At 40.6% G+C, this 22,361-nt stretch overlaps 2 protein-coding genes across 2 annotated transcripts in view; both read right to left on the reverse strand.

Moving 5' to 3' along the window:
* LOC140233334 (uncharacterized) overlaps positions 1–22,361 on the reverse strand; it is a 123,286-nt gene that overhangs the window by 95,706 nt on the left and 5,219 nt on the right. The window contains exons 2-8 of the mRNA XM_072313443.1: positions 14,359–14,589; positions 13,369–13,620; positions 11,173–11,421; positions 10,105–10,356; positions 7,409–7,666; positions 3,632–3,901; positions 233–491 (exon numbers count right to left, since the gene is read on the reverse strand). Coding sequence (XP_072169544.1) covers positions 233–491; positions 3,632–3,901; positions 7,409–7,666; positions 10,105–10,356; positions 11,173–11,421; positions 13,369–13,620; positions 14,359–14,589 — 1,771 coding nt within the window. The remainder of the gene's footprint in view (positions 1–232; positions 492–3,631; positions 3,902–7,408; positions 7,667–10,104; positions 10,357–11,172; positions 11,422–13,368; positions 13,621–14,358; positions 14,590–22,361) is intronic.
* LOC140232720 (hyalin-like) lies at positions 808–3,333 on the reverse strand. The gene is made up of 5 exons (XM_072312837.1): positions 3,303–3,333; positions 2,871–3,122; positions 2,169–2,432; positions 1,558–1,812; positions 808–1,115 (listed from the first exon to the last, which is right to left on the reverse strand). The coding sequence occupies exons 1-5, from the start codon at positions 3,331–3,333 to the stop codon at positions 808–810; spliced, it is 1,110 nt and encodes a 369-aa protein (XP_072168938.1).

Consider the following 22,361-nt stretch of genomic DNA (forward strand, 5'->3'; position numbering starts at 1 on the left):
ACTCAGTCACTTCTATTGCTAAGTGACACCATCTCACAGCACATTGGCAAGTCTAGCATTGTAGCAACAGTGAGGTACTTCAAGTGACTAGACCCTGATCATCAAGTGCAAAGTACAAAGGGGTTCAAAGACCTTTCAAAGTGCACAGCATGGTACAATTACAAGGGCTTATCACACATGCACAAGAAGGAAATATAAGATGAAAAGAAAATAGATGAAAGGAAAGGAACACATACCAGACACTACAACGGTAAACGAACAGGTTGCCGAATTTCCTGATGGATCTGAAAATGTGTATGTCACTTCTGTGGACCCCAGAGGGAAAGAGTCTCCGGGAATGGCTGTCTGAGTCAAGCTCACTGAGCCAGAGTCGTCCGTGGCCGTCGGCTCAACCCACGTGACTGAAACATCACTGGCTCCATTTGCTGCTTCAATCGCTATGTTGGACGGACACCCATCAATCACTGGGGGTGTGGTATCCAATGGAGTGGCTGTGTTTCATAGCACACAAAGTAATACACACACTCAAGACATGAATCAGTAGATGGGACACACAGATATTTCACAGATGGATGGTTAATGACAGGACACAGGATATCAAGAAAACTTGACTTAGAATAGAAATGTTCAGTTGTTAGAAGCACATGCATTATAACAAACAATACTAAGGGAGCACACATGCATGACGGCAACATTTGACAGTCAGTACAAAAACATAGTTTATTAGGGGCGGGGACAAGATTAGCAAAAGCATATATCACACATGAAGGGGTCTGAATTGATTAGCACTGAAAGAGGGGTAAGAATTTATGTTTTCTTTCTCTTCATGAAAGTTGTTCGGAAAGACATACCAGAAGAAACAATCACATCAAAGGCACATATCGCAGTGTTTCCAGCTTCATCACTGAACGTGTAGGTCACAGTTGTCTGAGATCCGACATCAAAGATGTCACCTGGCTGGTGCGTCGATGTGGACGAGACAAAACCAGAATCGTCCGTGGCCGTGGGCTCCGTCCACGACACCGAGACGGACGAGAGGAAATCGGAGGGGAGATCAAGGTTTATGTCGGACGGACATCCTGTGATGACCGGACTTATTGTGTCACCACTGGCCACTTCAGAGGGAAGGAAGGCAAGGGGGAAATGAGATGTAAATGACTACTAACAGGAGTCACTCAATCACTTCTATTGCTAAGTGACACCATCTCACAGCACATTGGCAAGTGTAGCATTTGACTTCAACTTTGACAGAAATTCTACATTGACTGCTCTGATCATCATAGCCATTGTACAAGATGTTAGTTCAGGGATATTCCACATCTTGGTTGGTAATTTGTGGTCAAATGAAGTTTATCATAACTGACTCAAACAGAAGTATTCACATGCAACTGTGAGGTACTTCAAGTGACTAGACCTTGATCACAAAGTGCGAAGTGCAAAGAGGTTCAAAGACCTTTCAAAGTGCACAGCATGGTACAATTATAAAGGCTTATCACACATGCACAAGAAGGAAATATAAGATGAAAAGAAATCGGATGAAAGGAAAGGAACACATACCAGACACTACAACACTGAACGAACAGGTTGCTGAATTTCCCGATGGATCTGAAAATGTGTACGTCACTTCTGTGGACCCCAGAGGGAAAATGTCTCCGGGGATGGCTGTCTGAGTCAAGCTCACTGAGCCAGAGTCGTCCGTGGCCGTCGGCTCGACCCACGTGACTGAAACATCACTGGCTCCATTTGCTGCTTCAATCGCTATGTTGGACGGACACCCATCAATCACTGGGGGTGTGGTATCCAATGGGGTGGCTGCGTTTCGTAGCACATAAAGTAATACACACACCCAAGACATGATTCAATAGATAGGACACACAGAAATTTCACAGGTGGATGGTTAATGACAGGACACAGGATATCAAGAAAACTTGACTTAGAATAGAAATGTTCAGTTGTTAGAAGCACATGCATTATAACAAACAATACTAAGGGAGCACACATGCAGGACAGCAAAATTTGACAGTACAGAAACATGGTTTGTTCTAGGCAGAGAAAAGACAAGCAAAAGCAAATATTACACATGATAGGGTCTGAATTGATCTCCACTAATAGAGGGGTAAGAATTCAGGTTTTCTTTCTCTTCATGAAAGTTATTCAGAAAGACATACCAGAAGAAACAATCACATCAAAGGCACATATCGCAGTGTTTCCAGCTTCATCACTGAACGTGTAGGTCACAGTTGTCTGAGATCCGACATCAAAGATGTCACCCGGCTGGTGCGTCGATGTGGACGAGACAAAACCAGAGTCATCCGTGGCCGTGGGCTCCGTCCACGACACCGAGACGGACGAGAGGAAATCGGAGGGGAGATCAAGGTTTATGTCGGACGGACATCCTGTGATGACCGGACTTATTGTGTCACCACTGGCCACTTCAGAGGGAAGGAAGGCAAGGGGGAAATGAGATGTAAATGACTACTAACAGGAGTCACTCAATCACTTCTATTGCTAAGTGACACCATCCCACAGCACATTGGCAAGCGTAGCATTTGACTTTGAAAGAAAAATTCTACATTGACTGCTCTGATCATTGTAGCCATTGTACAAGATGTTAGTTCAGGGATATTCCACATCTCAGTTAGTAATTTGTGGTCAAATGAAGTTTATCGTAAATGACTCAAACAGAAGTATTCACACGCAACTGTGAGGTACTTCAAGTGACTAGACCTTGATCACAAAGTGCGAAGTGCAAAGGGGTTCAAAGACCTTTCAAAGTGCACAACATGGTACAATTACAAAGGATTATCACACATGCACAAGAAGGAAATATAAGATGAAAAGAAATCGGATGAAAGGAAAGGAACACATACCAGACACTACAACACTGAACGAACAGGTTGCTGAATTTCCTGATGGATCAGAAAATGTGTATGTCACTTCTGTGGACCCCAGAGGGAAAATGTCTCCGGGGATGGCTGTCTGAGTCAAGCTCACTGAGCCAGAGTCGTCCGTGGCCGTCGGCTCGACCCACGTGACTGAAACATCACTGGCTCCATTTGCTGCTTCAATCGCTATGTTGGACGGACACCCATCAATCACTGGGGGTGTGGTGTCTAACGTAGCTGCAGGAACAGGCAGTCAGATGTTTGAATAGAAATAAACACAATGATATGGAACACTCGCGCAAAAAATACTAGTACAACACAAGTTGAGAAGAAAAACACATGGAACATGATGAGAAAAGTGAAGTAGTTACAATGTAGATGGTATTGTATCCTTTACCACAAAAACAGAGGATTTACAGGAGAAATGATATTTGTCAGATAAAGCCATAGTCTCATTTCAGCACATAAATAGGAAGATAGTTGGGCACTCAAGAGTAGTTGAGTTTTTGTTTGAGAGCATGTACCATACAATTATTTCACATAGTGTTAGGAGTCAAGTTGTAACTAGTTTTAGTGATTGGCTACGAGTTAGATTAGGAATGATATCAGCTTTATCAATCAAAATGAAACACTTGTCTTGTACAAGGTTCAAAAGAGTGAAATTTGAATACAAGACAGGTATGGAATAACAACCACATTTCTTGAAGACATGTGCTGGTCGGGAGAGGAAAAGAAAGATCCCATACCAGCAGAGGTAATGACGACATCAAAGGAACATGTGGCCGTATTCCCAGCATCATCACTAAATGTGTAGCTGACAGTCGTCGAAGTCCCTACATCGAAGGAGTCACCTGGCTGGTGGGTCGACATGGAACTAACCGAACCCGAGTCGTCAGTTGCCGTTGGCTCCGTCCACGAAATCGAGACGGACGTGAGGGCAAGAGAGGGGATTTCTAGGTTTATGTCTGCGGGGCATCCTGTGATTACCGGTGGGGTCGTGTCCCCATCTGACGATGCTTAAAAGAGGAAGGAATGTGGGAACACGAGAAAGGCACATGGAGAAGCCAGATGAGGCTAATCATGGATGAAAGATGCTCATGCAAGTGTGCAGTGTGACGAGTACCAGCAGATACCTGCATGCATCTGAGGGTCCCCGAACGGATCGAATGATGAACGGGGACTAGCAAGAAAAGCTCAGTATTTGTCGGTAGGTTGCTTGTTTAGTTGTGTTAAGTAGTTTACATCTGAGGTCACTTGTGGAAAGAGTGTTAGGTCAGTTTAATACATTTCAAACCACAGAAAATTGGTGTAACTCGCATGAAAATACTCATCACTGGTTACACAGGTTTAGTCTCTTCAACAAGATATCATGACAGACTTAAACAATGACAGGACAGAATTACTTCACTTGGACAATTACACCGATAGGACAGAATTACTTCACTTGGACAATTACACCGATAGGACAGAATTACTTCACCTGGACAAGTACATCGACAGGACAGAATTACTTAACTTGAACAATTACATTGATAGGACAGAATTACTTAACTTGGACAATTACATTGACAGAACAGAATTACTAAACTTGGACAAGCACATTGACAAAACGCTGCAAGTGATAGCATATAACCCGACAATTTCCCGCAGGAAATGCAACAAAATCCACCGACCCACGTCACCACTTCCCACCCAAAGGGAGGGTGCCATTTGCTCTGTTTTTCCCCAACAACATACCACTGACGGTGACGTCAAATGAGCAGACAGCCGAATTTCCAGATGGATCAGAAAACGTGTAGCTGACAGTTGTTGTGCCGACAGGGAAGAAGTCGCCTGGGCTAGCAGTAGACGAAGAGCTGACCGAACCGGAGTTGTCCGTGGCTGTGGGAACAGTCCAGGTGACGGCTGTACCAGCGGACCCAGATGCAATGGCCACACTGATGTCGGATGGACAGTTGGAAATGACTGGTGCGGTGGTGTCACTCGAGGCTAGAATTAATAATTGAAATAAGAATAATTTGATACTAATATACAATACAAAAAACCAAGTTCAAGTTTATGACAATCATCTCAAATAGCTTTACTTGAGATGCCATGCTTAGCACTATAAACGCAACCCTTATTGTGCCAATATGCCACAACTTGAAATTGATTACAATGCTCTCTTTGCACACAAAGTTGATAAATTTTCCATACTTTTGCAATGGAATCTCCTGCTGCAAAGGCCTAAACAAATATCTTAAGCCTTAAAATGAATTGAGAAGACAACCTCTGGAGACAAGACTTCTGGATTTTCTGTAAACCTTTGGTCACAACCTCTGAAGAACTTTTGTCCCACTCTAAACTGAGACCCATGCTCTAGTACTAGATTCCTCTTTGTAGTCAGAGAGCTATAAATAAATTTTGTAGAAGGTGGACTTAATTTAATCAAATCACAAATACTCAGTCATCACAGCTTGAAAACGGCAACTGGACCAACTCACAGAGAACATTTGGACACAAACTATATGTAAAATGGGATGAATAGGCCTATGCAAAACTCAAAAAGGATGGGAGAAAATGTCAAATGCATGAACTATTGGTATACTACATTGCATTTGGCAGGTTTTCTTGGTACAAGAAAACTAAAAAATCAACATTACAAGGAGATGAGGCTTTACACTGCACCACTGACATAGCATGAAAACAAACTTTGGATATTCCTCAAAAGTTTGGCTGATCTTAGGAATGCTGCACTATGCTCCATTTGTGGATTTGTTTGGGAGCAAATATGGAATTGATGCTCTTATATTTTGGGTGAAAATTCTCAGTTGTACACTAGGTACAAGTTGTCAATTCTTTCACGAGAAATGCCGAGATTTCAGGGGTTGTGTGCAGAGAGAGGGAGAACCAACAGTATGACTTAACTTCTCAATTTTGTTTTCATTTTCTTTCTCTGGGCAAGGAAAAGTCAAATGTCTTCCACTGCAGCCTAGCTAGGCTGAATAATAGTGACAACATTAAGAAAGTATAGTACATTTTACAAGATGCGACTGATAAATACAAATCAAAAGAGTTATGCAGCAGTTGAGTGTCAGAAGGTCAAAGGTCACCAACACCATATAAGATAATATAAAGAATATCTTGTAGCTGACTCTCTCCAACAGTACACAAGCACACACATTCCTGTTCACTTCCTGCATAACAAGATATATTCGCGGCATGACATTTTCGCAAATGGGAGCCAATGGCCTCTTTCGTGGCATGAAATTTTCGTGAATTACCACTGGCATATCAGTATACAGTGTATATAGTGACGACAAGAACTTTTGCATGGATTTTAATTTTATGAATCTTAAATCTCAAGAAATTCACAAAATTAAAATGCACACAAACACTCCTCATTTTACAGTATCAAAGACAAGAGAAAATAACAACCTTAATAACTTACTCAATACAGTGACGGTGAATGAGCACACTGCGGAATTCCCCGACCCATCCGTAAAGGTGTAGGTGACTGTAGTGACTCCCGTCGAGAACAACTGGCCGGGAGAGCTGGTGCTGGATGAGCTGACCACTCCCGAGTCGTCAGTGGCCGTTGGCTCGGTCCATGTGACAATGGTGCTTGTCTGACCGAAGGCCGTAGTAGCGGTGATGTCAGCTGGACAATTGCTGATGACAGGTGCCGTGGTATCACCAAGAGCTGTGATGGACAAAAGAGACTGGTCACTCAAACTTTGACCTTTTCAATCAAATGAAACATTCAATAAACCTGTTGAGGACGAGTCCCGAGTATACTCGGGCAGTTGTCTATGGGAAATGCGTATTATAGCAAAATCAGCCCATTATCAATGGGTTCGATGAAACATTCAATTTGACAAGAACATTTGTGGGTAACCTTTACACTCAAGCCTCAACCCTTTCTTATAAAAGAAGACCACAGCAAGAATTCCAGCCTTTCAAGAAATTAATACAACCTGTCGTTACATTTCCAGGGCCCTGTTTTATGAAGAGTTAAAATTGATTATATAGTTAATTTCAACTGTAAGTCTATGGCAGCCTGTGTGGTAAGGAAATTTAAAATCGATTTTATCTTTTGATAAAACGGGGCCCAGGTATTTCATGTGACCTTTGTTATAATTTTGCCCCTCCTTTTTTAAGACAATGACACATTGGAATTTAATGTCAAGTTTGATTGTTAAACATAAAATCTTGATGTCACACTAAATATTCATACCTTGGATTCCACATGGTAGTAGTAAACTGTGCTGTGTTTGTGCTGCTAAATACAGATTTGTGAATGTCTACCATGTTCTATGCACTCAGGTTGATGTGCTTGAAGTGTTGATGATAACTTCTATGGTATGCAAAGGAGTGTCTCAACAACATCTGACAAAACTTGGAAATTTAATCAAAGTTTCTCTTCTGCTTTCCACAGAAAGAATTCCAACCAAAAAAAAAAAAAAAAAAGGTGGGGTTAGGCTGAAATCTCATGGAATTATGACTAGGAATCTATATACCGTACACGACTAAGAGGTCTTTACCTGTAACAGTTGCTGTAAAACTGCAGTCTGCACGGTTACCAGAGGGGTCATAAAACTGGTAGCTGATGGTGTTGGTGGTACCAGCAGCGTAAAACTGGGAGTTCGAGGACGGGCCAGAGAGCTGGTTGACAACGCCCGAGTCATCAACAACCACCGGCACATCCCAAGTGACGAGAACAAAGTTCTGTCCACCATTTGCGCGAACAATGTCAGACGGGCAGAATGTCACAACGGGAACAGTGGTATCGGGAGTTCCAACTACGGAGAGCAACGATACAAAGACATGGAACTGAAACTTGTGCAGTTCATAACTGACTAGACAGTAACAAAAATCTAGACACTTAATCTAAATAATCTAAAAAGAGAAATACATCAATTCAAGCCAATGTGGACAAAAGAAAAGACTCCATGAACCTCCTTAACCTCATCTTAATATGATATATTAGCATAAAACAAAAAATAAAATGTATATTCCGTTTTCACCATGTGCAAAGTCAATGAGGAATAAAAAATAAATATTTAGTGATATGATTTTCTGACATTAACAGCTGCATTACATTTTTTATTCAATCATGACTGGGTGATGCACAATAAAAGAACCACAGCCTCAAAGTTTGATTTTTTTTTCTCATGAATTCATTTCATTACTTTTACCGATTGCTGAAGACAATGGAATAAATTCTGACTTGAAGTGGGACTAATGCAGCTATTCAAGACACAAATTTGTGGAATATTATTGAAAGCAAACCAAGTGAAACGTCACTGCATAAACTCCGAGTGTACTCCCCCATTTCCTACTTCTAAGGTTTATGGACCTAAAACTAAATCAGCTTCACTTTGCCTCAACAGGAAGTGCATAATGCATTCTTATCATCCCTTAACCCTGTACTGTGCTTTGTTCGCCAATAAGGCACCAATGTTTGGTAACCAACTGTCAGTGAATAGTGATTGCCTTTCCCTCCTAGTCCCTATTGGGTCACCATGGTCTTCCTGTTGGACTGAAGAGAGTGGTTTCACCTGAATGGGTTTGCTAATCTACAACTTGGCCAAGTTTGGATGAATTACTAAATGCAAGAACAAACTAGAAATGTCGCTTTGGCGACTGGTATGCCTCCGCCATAATGCATGATTTTCCCAATAGGTCTAGATAGTACATGTGGACACTGTGTGATTACATTTTCACAAAATTGGCAAAATATTGGAATGACAAGTTTGTCACAAATGTGTTGAATTTTCACCTTCCTTGACGTAGGTTTAATTGGATGAATAGGAGAGCATGTATCTAGGGATTTAAGGGCTTTAACTCGACTTTGACCCATTCACACATTTAGGCATTGAGTAATTTTCAAGGTACAGGAGTGGAGAAAAAGTGCAATTTCTGAATTGAATAGTAAATTGTTACCATTTTCATCTGGCCCTTGACCCTAAAATTCATAAGATAATTACTTTCAGGTAGAACATGCATAATATGTACTAAGTTTCAAGGTAACTTGAGCCACTTCCGAGATATGGAGGAAAAAGTTAGTTCAGCACTTTCACTTGATCTTTGACCTTTTGACCTTTGAGGCAAAAAGAAAAAAAAAAAAAAACTTTCCAGAGAATTTCTATTAGGTTACACACACATACACCAAGTGTAAAAAAATAACCCTGCTGGCATTGCATAAATATGAGGGTAATAGTAAAATTTTGAAGTCTTGCACTTGACCTTTGACCCCTGACCTTTGACCCCATGAACCCTACATTCTCTAGATAATCACTTCCAGTCAGTACATGTATATACTATGTTCCATGAAGATACCTTGAACAATTTTCGAAGGTACGGAGAAAAAAAAAAGAAGTTTTAATATTTTTACTTGACCTTTTGACCTTTGACCTTTGACCTCATGACCCAAACTTTCACCAGAGAATCTTAATTGGGTAATACATGTATACACTAAGTTTCAAGAAAATCTCTTCAGGCATTCAATAGATATGGTGGAAATAGTGAAATTTTATGTATTTTACCCTAACCTTTTGACCTTTGACCTTTGACCTCATGACCCAAACTTTCACCAGAGAATCTTAATTGGGTAATACATGCATACACTAAGTTTAAAGAAAATATCTTTAGGCATTCAATAGATATGGTGGAAATAGTGAAATTTTATGTATTTGACCTTGACCTTTTGACCTTTGACCTTGACCATGTGCACCCAAAAGTTGATAGGCACAACTTCACCCCCTAATACACATACATGCCAAGTTTCATTAGGATACCTCTACAGGTTTCGATAGTTACCTTGTCCACAAAATTCATTACGGACGGACGGAAGGACGGACGGACGGACGGACGGACGGACGGAAGGACGGACGGACGGACGGACGGACAACCCGAAAACATAATGCCTCCGGCACCACTTCGTGGCGGAGGCATAAAAAACAAAAAAACAAACAAACAAACAAACAAACAAACAAACAAACAAACAAAAAAGAATTGGCAAGTAAAGCTAAGGACCTAAGAGGATTGGAATTCTGTTTGAATGATTACATCAAGGCATTTACAGAACTTGTCAGAAATAACAAGTTTGAAGTTGGCTGGCTAAAGAAAGAAAAAGAAAAAAAAACAGCCAATAACGAGAAGTCCAGACTTTACAGAATACTAACTTTGTTTGCTTTCAAAAATCACAATATTCTGGAGGGCAGCCTGCAGAACTTACCAGCCACTGTCACAGCAAAGGAGCATGTTGCTTCGTTGCCGGACGGATCCTCGAAGGTGTAGGTGACCGTAAACGTGCCTACAGGCAGACTGGTCAGGGGCGAGAGGTTTGCGGTGAACTGGGTCACGCCCGTGTCATCTGTCGCTGTGGGCGCCGTCCACGTCGGCGTTCCCGTCGAGCCACTCGTCGGGACGAAGATGGTGAAATCTGCCGGGCAGTTGCTTATCACAGGCGCTGTTGCATCTCCCACCACTTCAGGAAATACGGTGAATCACAGGGGAAAGGCAAATGGGGAAAGAATTTAAAAATCACCAAGGCAGCCAGAGCGAAAGTTAAAAACTGCCCATAACAAAAATGCACACATTTTACGAAAAGAGCGCAAGATTGCTGAACTGGCTGATAAAGTGTGCTCCCACTATAACAGAGACTGTAATACTAACATTACTTTTATCAAAGCAAGGTAAAATTTCAGGTCCCAAAATTGATATCTATACATCTTTCAATATTTTCTTTGGATATAACAAAAGAAAACTGTCCGTCCCAAGGACTTTGCTATACGGGAAATTGCCTGTAAATGGTAAAAATAGCAATTGCTTATGACACAGAATGTAAGTTCTGGCATTAACCCAATTCAACAACCAGTAAAGACATTACCTGAATGATTCAGTACATTTGGAACGGTCATTCATAGTCATTTTTATTTCTCTTGTCTGTCCACGTTGGTCCAAAAAGGTCATGAGTACTTTGGTACTGCTAAAACTGAGCTGCCTAAAACTCATGCAACATGGAAAGTTTTCTTCACCCTGTAAACACCTTTGATAATGCGGTATAAGAGAGTGTAGGTAATTACTAGGCCCTACATATTTACTGTGGACCAAGGAAAAGGGAGCTTCGGCTCAATCATGTATGGTTCTTTCCACTTCCTTTTAGACTTTTGGCAAGGTAAGTTTGGCGGCATAAAAGTTTTACCCTAATGTCAACACTAGAAAGGTTCAGAAATTCTCTTTGAGAGCTGATTAAAAAGAAAAGGTGCCACTCCAGAGGTAAAATATGGGGAGGGAAACTCACATCCAACTTTGACAACAAAGTTGCAGATGTTGACATTGTTGACAGAGTCCCTGAAGACGTATGTGACACCGGTGAAACCAATTTCAAAGGAATCTCCTGGGGTGTGGGACTGGATGACCGACACGGCCAGTCCAGTGTTGTCGGTGGCCGTTGGCTCAGTCCATGTTGCCGTTGTGGTGTCCCCGAGGTTGTTCACCAGCAAGCTGATGTCCGCGGGGCAGTTGGACACAACGGGGGCCGTTGAATCGACTGGATCAGGAACAAGACGTGAAGAACAAATTAGCACCACTGGGCACAAAGGACATTGCAACATTCTTTACATTTGTTTCAGTCCCTTGTACAATCATTTCCTCTTCACATGCAAACAGTGACAGATGAAGTGTTTCATAAAGTCTTGCTCTGTGCAAGGAGGTGCACCACCCTGCTGTTTGTGTGCCCATGTATGTCTTTTGAGAGGGTGCCTGTTACTCCATAGATCAGTTTGTGTGTTTTCAACAAATTTCTGCTGATACATTGAGACCCATCTACATTTAATTCATTCATATCAGCCCTTTCTCTCGGGACTGCATGGCAGGCAATAAAATTTGCTATTGTACTGCTTGCTTTGCTCTATAATGCCTATAAATAATAGTGGTTTTTCTGCATCAAATTCTTTGTTCTATGTTTACATGATCAGTTCAGTAACTTCCGATTAAAAAAAGAAAGAAAAAAAGAGCAAGTTTTGTTTTTCACTGTCACCCAGACTGTGGAGTTTTTTCAGGTGTATTTTAAAGCCCTTGATTTTATTGGGGATCTACAAGTGGTTCTACTAGTAATCCTCCAGGAGTCTTAAAGTTCAAGCATTGTTTATAAAATGACAGGCCTGTGGTCACAACAACCTTAATCCCATTGACAGAAGCAGTGTCAAAAAATGCCATCAATATAAACCAAATAACCAATTTGAGTGTTCATGGATGAAGAGATTAAAACTGCTCATGGATTAAGACAGGTAATATTGGGTAATTTCAGTACACTTCTCTACATCACTATCACAATATGATATGTTTTCCATATCTCACCATTAAGAAGGAAATACGTGGGAATTTCCGGTTTTAATTGGCGGTCATTTTGGCGGCCATCTTGAATATCTCAAAACCCTCAAGGATGCAAGAGTTGCATCATCCAGATTCGGATTCAGCACCCTCGAAATAGGGTAAAACCATGAATTGTTTTCAATATCTCACCATTTAGAAGGAAATACTTGGGAATTTCCAGTTCGGGCGGCCATTTTGGCGGCCATCTTGAATATCTCAAAATCCTCAAGGATGCAAGAGTTGCATCATCCAGATTCGGATTCAGCACCCCCGAAATAGGGTAAAACCATAAAAAAAACATTGGGTGGACGGTAAAACAAGGTTCAGCCTCTGGCACCCAGACTATAATATTTGATGTTAGGATGCATGCAGCAAATGATACTAACAGAATGGATGAGCTTTCATCAACATCAGACCTTGGGGGGCATTTCATGAAGCATTTTGTCAGATATTTTTTTCGACAAAATGTTATAAACTACCAATATCCTTGCATCTGATTGGCTGCGAGCAAATTTTCCAACAGATTTATCAGACAAAAAGCTTCAGGAAATGTCCCCCCCCCCCCCCATGAAATCTCCTGTCAATTTACAAGTTTATCATTTTTATCAAACTTTGCGCTGCATTGCTGCTGAAAAATTGACATTAAAAAGAAGACATAACTTTGAACTTTGTAATGTAATCTGCACTTTTAAAAGAATTTTCAATTCTAGAAGACAGATTTATAAGACATTTCAGACATTGTTTGTTATAAAATTCAACTTAAAATCATATAATACCCTGCCATATTTTTCTGGCTACTACAAGATGGAATAAAATTATGTTTCTAAAATGAGCAATCTGCAAGCACTTTCCGCCCTTTAACTACGTAATGAGTATACATATATGTAAATGCAACACTGTTTAAAATCTGCATTCAGGATGATATCTAAAAAAAAAAAAAAAAAAAAATGTCAAGGATGGTTACCTTATTTCTTCAAAAGATATCCACACACTACAATCTTAACCCGTTGAGGGCGGTTTTATTTTGCTACAACACGCATTTCCCATAGACGCTTGCCCGAGTATAGTCGGGACTCGTCCTCAACGGGTTAAGTTAATGAAAAAGGGGCTGTTGCCCACTTACCAACAACGGCAACGTCAAATGTACACGTCGACTGGTTTGGGACTGTGTCTTCAAATGTGTATGTGACTGTGGTGGTGCCTACAGAGAACACGTCACCGGGCGAGCTTGTCTTGAATGACCGCACAGCACCGAGGTTGTCCGATGCGGTTGGCTCGGTCCATGTCACCTGAGTGCTCGAGACCCCATTTGCCACATAGGTAGTGATGTCGGATGGACAGCTGAAGACCGTTGGCAAGGTGTTGTCATTGGGTACTGTGATCGACAAAAATGATGGTCATACCGAGATACTCCATTGATCCATTTTTTTCTTGAATGGTTACACTAAGGTTTAAGAAAAAGTCACAAACAACAAGATGGCTGCAAGCAGATGACAATAATGACAATACCAGAGACCATCCTACTAACTCAGTTGATGATAGACAACATACATAGGATTCTATTTAAAGCTTTTCGTACTCTCCACGTAGTATTGTCTAGAGTTCACAACATGAGTCTAGAAGTTGTAGAAGGTCTATTCTTGCTTTTAGTGGTTGGTGGTACAATGTCTATAGAGAATCTAGTTTTGGTTTGTTTTGTTTGTTTTTTCAATTTTAAAGTGCAGTTAAAAATAGTTTAGATGGTCTAGTGTGAGGTTTCTCCAATAATGGGTCATGAATGATTGCCGATTGAGTACTTTTTGACTGCATGAAGCTTCCATCGATTGCATGCCAAACTTCGGTGCAAATTTCAGTTGAGAATGAACTAGATTAAGATAGAATCTATTATCTAGGCTCTTATTGATCGGTTCAGTTCGCTAGACAAAGCTCTCATTTAATTGTGTGATCCTGACTGCAATTGATATTCAAAATATTAAAGAATATATCCAGAATCAACCAGAACATGTTCTGCATCTCAACTGCACATAATTCACAATCTATCTCATCTAAGAATCTAACATAAGAATAAAATATTTTTACATTTTTGTTGTTTTGTGTTTTTTCTTCAACTTACCAGAGACAATCACAGTAAAGCTGCAAACAGACGAATCAAATGGACTCGCTTGTTCCGTAAATGTGTACGTGACATCTGTAAAGCCAAAGCCAAATGTGTCTCCAGGCGATGCCGTTTGAATGACGGATGCTGGTGTAGTTGTTGTGGGCTCCGTCCAGGTCACTTGCGTCGAACTGGCCGTGGAAGCGACGACTACTCTCACGTCATTGGGGCAGTCCACGATGTCCGGCCCTGGAGAAAGGTGGAAAAAATTAACATGCTATGAATAAAGATCAAATTTTGTTGTCACCAGGCAGCATGCAGCATTGCTACTTAGCACACACAGCAGGTTGGACACAATCTCACATTCCTGGATGTTTCACACAGATTTTAAGTCGAACTTAAAATTTAAGATTGACTTAAAATTATGGTAGAGTCTATGTTGTGTATGTCTTCAATGTTGCTCAACTTTCTAAATGAAGATTTTCAAGACCTTTTTCATATGTTAGACCGGTAGCCATTCATTGTCTGATGATACAAGATAATGGAATTATTCTGTAAATATTACTGATAATTTGAAGTGGGTGATGATGTACGTGTAGATTAGCCTAATGCATGAACAGGAAAACCAGTGGTAAAGTTTAGTGTTTAAATCTATCACCTTTCTAGTGGTCGCTCATTTGATTACCTCTAACTATACACAGCCCTGTCGCTGTACACAAGTGTGCTGGCGCTATAGCGCACGGCGTCTGTATGGTCGGACTAGACCAGCAGCCCCATACGCTGCCGGCTGCCGGTCGCAGTTAACCTCCGACAGGCTTTGACCGCTATCTCCATCACAAAACATGGCCGAGAGTTTCTTACCAACTTTGCTGTTCTACCTCATTGTGCAGTGCCGCGCAGAGGATCAATCGAATCGGGGAGGTGTGAGGTGCCCACCTCCCTGATGATTAAATCGTGATCATGATCGGGGACATGAAACCACGCCAAGACAACGGAATGCGCACGTTCACCGGTGGCCACTACTGCGAATGTAAGCAAAAGAGATTTTCCCCGTACGCGGTGACTTTCGACTGGGGAGGAGAAAAATCTCTTTGATGTTAGTCACCTGACAATACTTTGGTCATGTGACCTGGTTCCAACCTTTTGCACACGAGGGTTTTTGCGTTTTTTGTTTTCTTTTGTTTACCTTCGATCGTTTGTTGTTTTGAGAATTCCCACTTCTACTTCAGTGTGGTAATACAAAACAATGAGAGTACAAGTAAATTGTTACAGGAATTCTACCTATATCATTCTCATCATCAGGAAAATGTCAAAGCCAGCCCAGCGTTTTTGTTGATTTGCTTGGAGGCTCATTATTTTTTTCTAAATTAAAGTGTCGACCTTATCTTTTAGAAACCAAGGAAAGAGGTCTCCCTGAGGTCTTTATACGGGTAGGCTGAAAATAATGATTAAATTTATCATAAGCAATTCGCAGCATAAGAATGAGTCTTGTTGGCAAATTTAAGCATCTTATGTTGTTAATCTGTGAAAATTGCAACACGTATGGGAATGGATCTAGCCAAGATAGTTTCTGAGGATACTAATTCGTTCGCTATCTTTTCGTCTACAAAATGCACCAATGAGGCCTAGTAACTGAGCATTCAGTATGAGTACCACTATTTGCGTGCTGAATTGTAAAATCTTCGTAAATGATTTGTGATTTTCATTTTATGTGTCCGATTGGATTTTTTTTTTCTCTCTGCTGAGAGCTCGACGGCGGGGTAGGCCTAATAATGACTGTGCATTCCACTTCATACAGTAATACAATGTACGTATATAGCTATTATAGGCCTGAATTATCCCACTTTCGATTCTCAAAGCAAATGCAAACTGGGTCACAGTCGTGATTGAAATAGTTTACGTTCGGCATATATAGAAACAAGTCGTTTTCTTTATTTGATATCATTATTTGATCTTGTCTGAATTTTCTTATCCGCGCTCCCTTCATTTTGCAACCACTGATCATTCGGGGCATACAGCCAAAAAATTAGGAGTATAGACCCCATCATAACTTCTTTACTATTAACCCGTAACGTAATCGATATTAACAAGTTATCATCGAAAGTGTATGCGCGCGTGTATTCTTTTGTTTGTTTACTATTGACAAAGTGCAAAAAATGTGTACTCACATTAATGGTTTTCAATGCAACTTGATAGAGCCTATGAGAAGTATGAAACAAACTGAAGTGAAATGATTTCTGGATAATTTCTACCCTTTATTTGTTTTAATTTAGATCTACCCTTCTTGTGCAGAAACACTTACACTAAATTCAGAAATTGTTCAGACATCACGAAGGGACTGTCATCTTTTAGAGACCCGCGTAAGACTAGTTATTATATTTTGGGGCATGGTAAGATCTCGATCGGTCTCCACGAATGAGCCCAGTCCCTGCTTATGCGCTTTGCACATATCCCATAGTGATTTTTACATGTGACATAATACCGGTCTCCTCAGTATCCCATAATGCTTTGCGAGATGGTGCGTAATCAAAGGTTTGCAATCCTAACATGTGCATACTTTAATTCTCTGTATCACCTGATCACGTGGGCAACTCATCCTGATCAAGAAGAATCTTAACGATTACAGAACAAGGGGTGCACCACAGAACTCTACACACAGTAGAGTTCTCTGGGGTGCACGCGCACAAAGTCGCGACCAAAGTAACCTCTTTGGTCGCGACCCTGGAAAAAAAAAAAAGAGGGACTCCGCCCAATCACAAAGGAGACAAAGTACCACACCCTCTCTCGCTCCGGACTCTCGACAAGCCCGTTACGCCATTTGCGCACTTCGAGGAGATTACACAAAATACGAATACTAGAATAGAGGTAGAGTCTCCGAGTAAAAAGTGACCTTTTCTGTTCGCGATGTCATCGATTTGTTCGTTCTCTGAATTGCACGTGGTAATCTTCTTATAACGGTGAGGAAAGAATCCAACGGCTTGTAGAGTCTTCTCCCTATTGTTTGGTGACTTTTTTATGTTTAAAGACACCGGTTGAGTAGAACGACGTTTTTCTTTCCTTCCTGCAAAAGAATCTTGTTCAAATAATTCTGTGGGAATTGGGGTCAAACATCTTTTACATCATTTGCGAAAGATTCAGATTGTGTCGATATATATACAGGTTATCGCAAATCACAGTTAATTGTGGCAAGAACAATATTAAGAAATCTCCATTTGCGAAATACTGACTATGTTGTTACTCTGGTTATGAAAATAAAGACCCGCACTTGATAAAGCTAAGTGAAGCTCGAACAGTGAAATCTCTTCATGATTAAAAGCAAAACGAAACACGTGTCTTAACGGTTCTTATTATAATTTGCCTATAAACACCCTCATGCAGCAATTTTTATGTAGCCTTTCTTGTCCTACTCATCCATATCTGTGTAATTACCTTCCAGGGTACAGGTCAATTTCTGCACAGTTATGTTCAACTTTGTTTCAATCGGCATTTATTATAAGGGGTTGTTGTTGTTTGGGTGTTTGTTTGTTTTGTGTTTTTTTTTGGGGGGGGGGTTCATGGTGCCTCCTAATTTTCGTATCATATCTAGATTGTTGACAAGTTTCTGAATTGCAATACACTGAAATACCATTATCATTTTGATAACATGGAAACATGATACAGCATAAAATACTCGAGTACAGCACTGTCTTTTCGACCATCTCTGAAAAAGCGTTAAACGCCTGACGATGTGATTGCAACGGTTACAAAAGGACCATCCTGTGATGTGAGCGCCCAAACAACCTATATACCCGACACCGTTCATTCTTTGTGTATAATCCTGTCGAGAGCCCCTCATATATGGATAAAATGAAAGGGGAAACTGCGCTGTGCACAAGCGACGAATCATACAAAGAAAGAATGGTCGTTGCAGCGTACCTCACGGCGTTAAAAAATAAGACCTACTGCTGAATTGTGACTCATTCTGATCATGGAGCTACGACGTTCTAATCAGCCAGGGACATTTTCCCTCATGGTATCGAAACTACGTCACTTTTTTGCCTTTTGATGTTTGCATGTGTTGCTCGACGGTTTCTAAGAAATCATACCACTTTACTTTGATAATAACAATAATGATAATAATAATAATAATGATAATAATAATAATGATAATAATAATAATGATAATAATAATAATAATGATAATAATAATAATGATAATAATAATAATGATAATAATAATAATGATAATAATAATAATAATGATAATAATAATAATGATAATAATAATAATGATAATAATAATAATAATGATAATAATAATAATAATAATAATAATAATGATAATAATAATAATAATAATAATAATAATAATAATAATAATAATAATAATAATATTGATAATAATTATAGTAATAATAATAATAACAATAATAATGATAATAAAATGAACAATGAAGTATCAAAGTATCGGGTGAAATGTTACCAGCAAATGCCGCTGACGAAAAAGTGAGAGTTTGAACTCTCTTGTCGACACTTTTCCAGAAATCAAACTCTGAAACTAGTATAGCACGACCTTGTCACCGATCAGTTTGCATATTATTTTCATCCTGCCTTGTAGTAAGATAACCCCTCACGCCCCACCCCATCCCCCTAAAAAAAGGCCATAGGCGTGGTTAGAAATGACTTTAATATATAAAAGGCAGAAAAAGAACCCGGGGATCCCGCCTCAGATTACCCACATTGTGATGTTTACAAAATGAAGAAGTACCTTTTCCGTCGTAAAGTACTGTGAGTTTGTGGTGTAAGTGGACCTTCATTGTCGGGTCACACCAGTATTCAGGACGGCAAAATGGCGCCGCCCAAAATCTTCGCGTTAGATTGGGGGGGGGGGGTGATTTGACACTAGCTTTAGCATGGACAAGGAGGCCTCCAGACACAAGCACCATCTTTTCCTTTCACACACACAACACAAACATACACGCAGTAGCACCAGGGAGGTGGGACTCCCTGGTAGCACATACGAACATTTTATTGTACGACACGTATGTAATTCCATAACACAAGTCATTCACATAGGCGATTACTCAAGACGATTACTAAATTCAGCTCAGACTCGTGAACTGATCGAGGCATTCACTGAGCGAGGTCACATGGGATCTGTGAAGACCGATCTCCCGGGGTGTGTCGCTGAACAGCGCATTTTTCTTCTTGAATGTAGCGACCACATTTTCTTATCCATTCATCCGAATCACAGTTCGGAATGCCAGCTAACGGACACTCCAAACAATGAGCCTCCGTTTCGCATCAGCGAGCTCGGGCGCACATGCATAAAAGGGTTGACGGCGTTATGTCCTTGCCCGGACAATTGCGGCAAAATACACGAGGTTTGGTCAGCGACGGGAAGTAAATGCCCCTTTTGCCAGATCCTGTTATTCATTTCGCCTAACACAATGGATCTGTGCGGTGAATCGTAAATATTAACGAAATCAATAGACTATATTAATGATTGATAACACATCAGTGAATGTTTGAGGAGCCATTATCGTTAAGGAGAAAGACCCTTTATCAAGGCTGCTTCATTATAAAGCTGCGTAATTGATATTGTATAGTGAGGGTGTGGCGATTCCAATCGCATGTATAGGAAGGTACTGTAAGCTATCCACTAGGTAAGATACGGGTAAACTTTTCGGTTGCAACTGATTGACAAATTGCCCTACATCGACGTAAATAAGCACTGAATTGATCAGTGTTTTAGTAGTAGCCATGATTAAAAATCATGGGCTTACATACTCGAGCAGGATTCGAACCTACGACCTCCTGATCACCGGACAGGCGTCATCTCCACTAGACCACCGAGCTTTCGCCCGACAGCAAGTGTTGGTTCTAATCCTTATAGCATGCAGCGGGTACTGCTTTGTTATTCAAATTCATGAAATTCTTCCGTCGAGATGTTTTCATTGCAACTGATTGACAAATCGCCCTACATCGACGTAAATAAGAACTGAATTGATCAGTGTTTTAGTAGAAGCCATGATAAAAAAAAAAAAAAAAATCATGGGCGTACTTACTCGAGCAGGATTCGAACCTACGACCTCCTGATCACCGGACAGGCGTCATCTCCACTAAACATCATCGAAAAACAACAATGAGAACTAAAGACAAGAAATCATGATGCCCATGTGAAATGGACCTCCTCGTTGTTTAATGTGGATTCACAGTGATACATTCAGTGCGAGTCTCGCTAAGCCGAGGATCGATATGCTTACACAATATTTCGGTTCCTGTCAATAAATGTATGGACAAAGGGCAGGCGAGGCGTCGATTGTCCGTCTTTTTCTGCTTGTTTTTTCTTTAATCCACTTATAAAAAGTACAAGACATACCCAAGGTCGTGAGGGTGGGGCAAGCTCTGAGGCGTACTTTTAAAAAGGCACACCGGCGCGCCCTGTTAGCCTAGTACTGAGGAGCTTCGCGATTAATCTGTTTTGTCTGTTCTGTTTTTGTTGTTGTTTTTTTATGTCCGATAGTGGTGATGAAGTTGTTGTTGATGTTGGCGGCTGTGGTGGTGCTATTGTGGTTACCATCATCATACTATACTTCTTGCTCACAACATTGATGGCGTCTCGCCGTGGCGGTCTGAGATTAAACATTTAGTTTACAGATTGACGTCGCCCTTTTTGAGAATCCTGCTTTTAATTTGGAATAAAGTTTCACTGTGCCTAAATTATGCACTGAAATCTTTCCCCTTTAGCAATACCAGGGACGTTTCTAGGAAGCCTAATTAATGAAGAACAATTTTAAGCTACATAATTCACGTTAACTCATTTACATATTACAGTATACTCATACTGCATATTTTACTAAAAGTGAACAATGATCAGTCTATCTCTCGCAAACACGATGAGCCATTTTTATCTTCTTCTTTTTTTGTGGGCCCTACCTTCCCCTCTTGGGTTCCCTCGAACTGCCAATTAAGACGTTTATTGCTCTCATGTGTGCAAGACGCACAATACTTTCTTGTGGGATTATTGTGTTACAAGAAATTAAACTGTTTGATATCAACTGGAATTCTACTAGAACAGCCTGTGTCTGGCATCACACAAAGTACCGGTATTCAAACCACCGACGACTGATTTTTGCTGTCTCTTCGTGGCGCAAGAAACATACACGACACACACACACTCGAACACACACACACACACACACGGACAGGACCAAAATCTACAGGTGCAGGACCCTCGATTGGATAGCCCACAAATGCTGTGGCATTCGTGAGCTTCTCGAACAAAAGACCTTTTGTTGTTGTTTTTTCTCCTTCCCTGACTTGGCGGGGATCATGTTGTGATGCGTGACACATTCGTGTGTAGATTAGTTTTGGGAGCTTAAAAAGCGCTTCCGCCGTGTATCGAGTACACTGTGAGACGGGCCACGCCCATTTACTACACACTCGTCGTCCGCACGCTATCTCATGCAGTATTATGAATGTAGCGGGGAATGCTGGGATATTTCAACTAACCAAGATCATAATTATTTTAAGACCATGACACGGTTTTACAAAATACACTCACTGCAGCACTAACAAGTGTATATACATCGACGACTCCACTTACTTTTTATTCACACGATGACAAGCGTAAGTAGCGAACCGATTATGAAAAATGCGGCCACCTTATGGTAAATTACAAAGAATCCCTCAATCGTTATATGAAATAAAGATTCGATTATCATTGTTTAAAAAAGAAAGAGTACCAAGCTGATCTCTATCCATTTAATGTGCCATCATTCTTTTTACTTTTATAATATCGATTAAGGATGATTCAATCCTTCAAAGGATAGAATACAATTTTGTCCAATATTGTAGGCAGAAGGTAGATTAATAAGTTCGAAATAATAGGCCTCAAAGGAAGATATTGTTTTAAAGAAAATCTATATTACAAACAAAAAAAAGTTGCCTAAAACGAAGACAGCGTACAAAACAAAACGCAACACATCGAAAAAATGGCGTTCCCATTACTGCCCATCTCACGGTCTGGTCACATGACC

The sequence above is a fragment of the Diadema setosum genome, chromosome 9 (assembly GCF_964275005.1).
Source record: "Diadema setosum chromosome 9, eeDiaSeto1, whole genome shotgun sequence".
NCBI lineage: Eukaryota > Metazoa > Echinodermata > Echinoidea > Diadematoida > Diadematidae > Diadema > Diadema setosum.

What these genes read in the sequence shown, in the direction of transcription:
- LOC140232720 (XM_072312837.1), bottom strand. Translation starts at nt 3,333, where the DNA reads ATGGCTTTATCTGACAAATATCATTTCTCCT. An exon ending in GTTCAGTGTTGTAGTGTCTG is followed by an intron (nt 2,433 to 2,870) that starts GTATGTGTTCCT and finishes TTCCCTCTGAAG; the next exon opens with TGGCCAGTGGTGACACAATA. An exon ending in TGATGTGATTGTTTCTTCTG is followed by an intron (nt 1,813 to 2,168) that starts GTATGTCTTTCT and finishes TACGAAACGCAG; the next exon opens with CCACCCCATTGGATACCACA.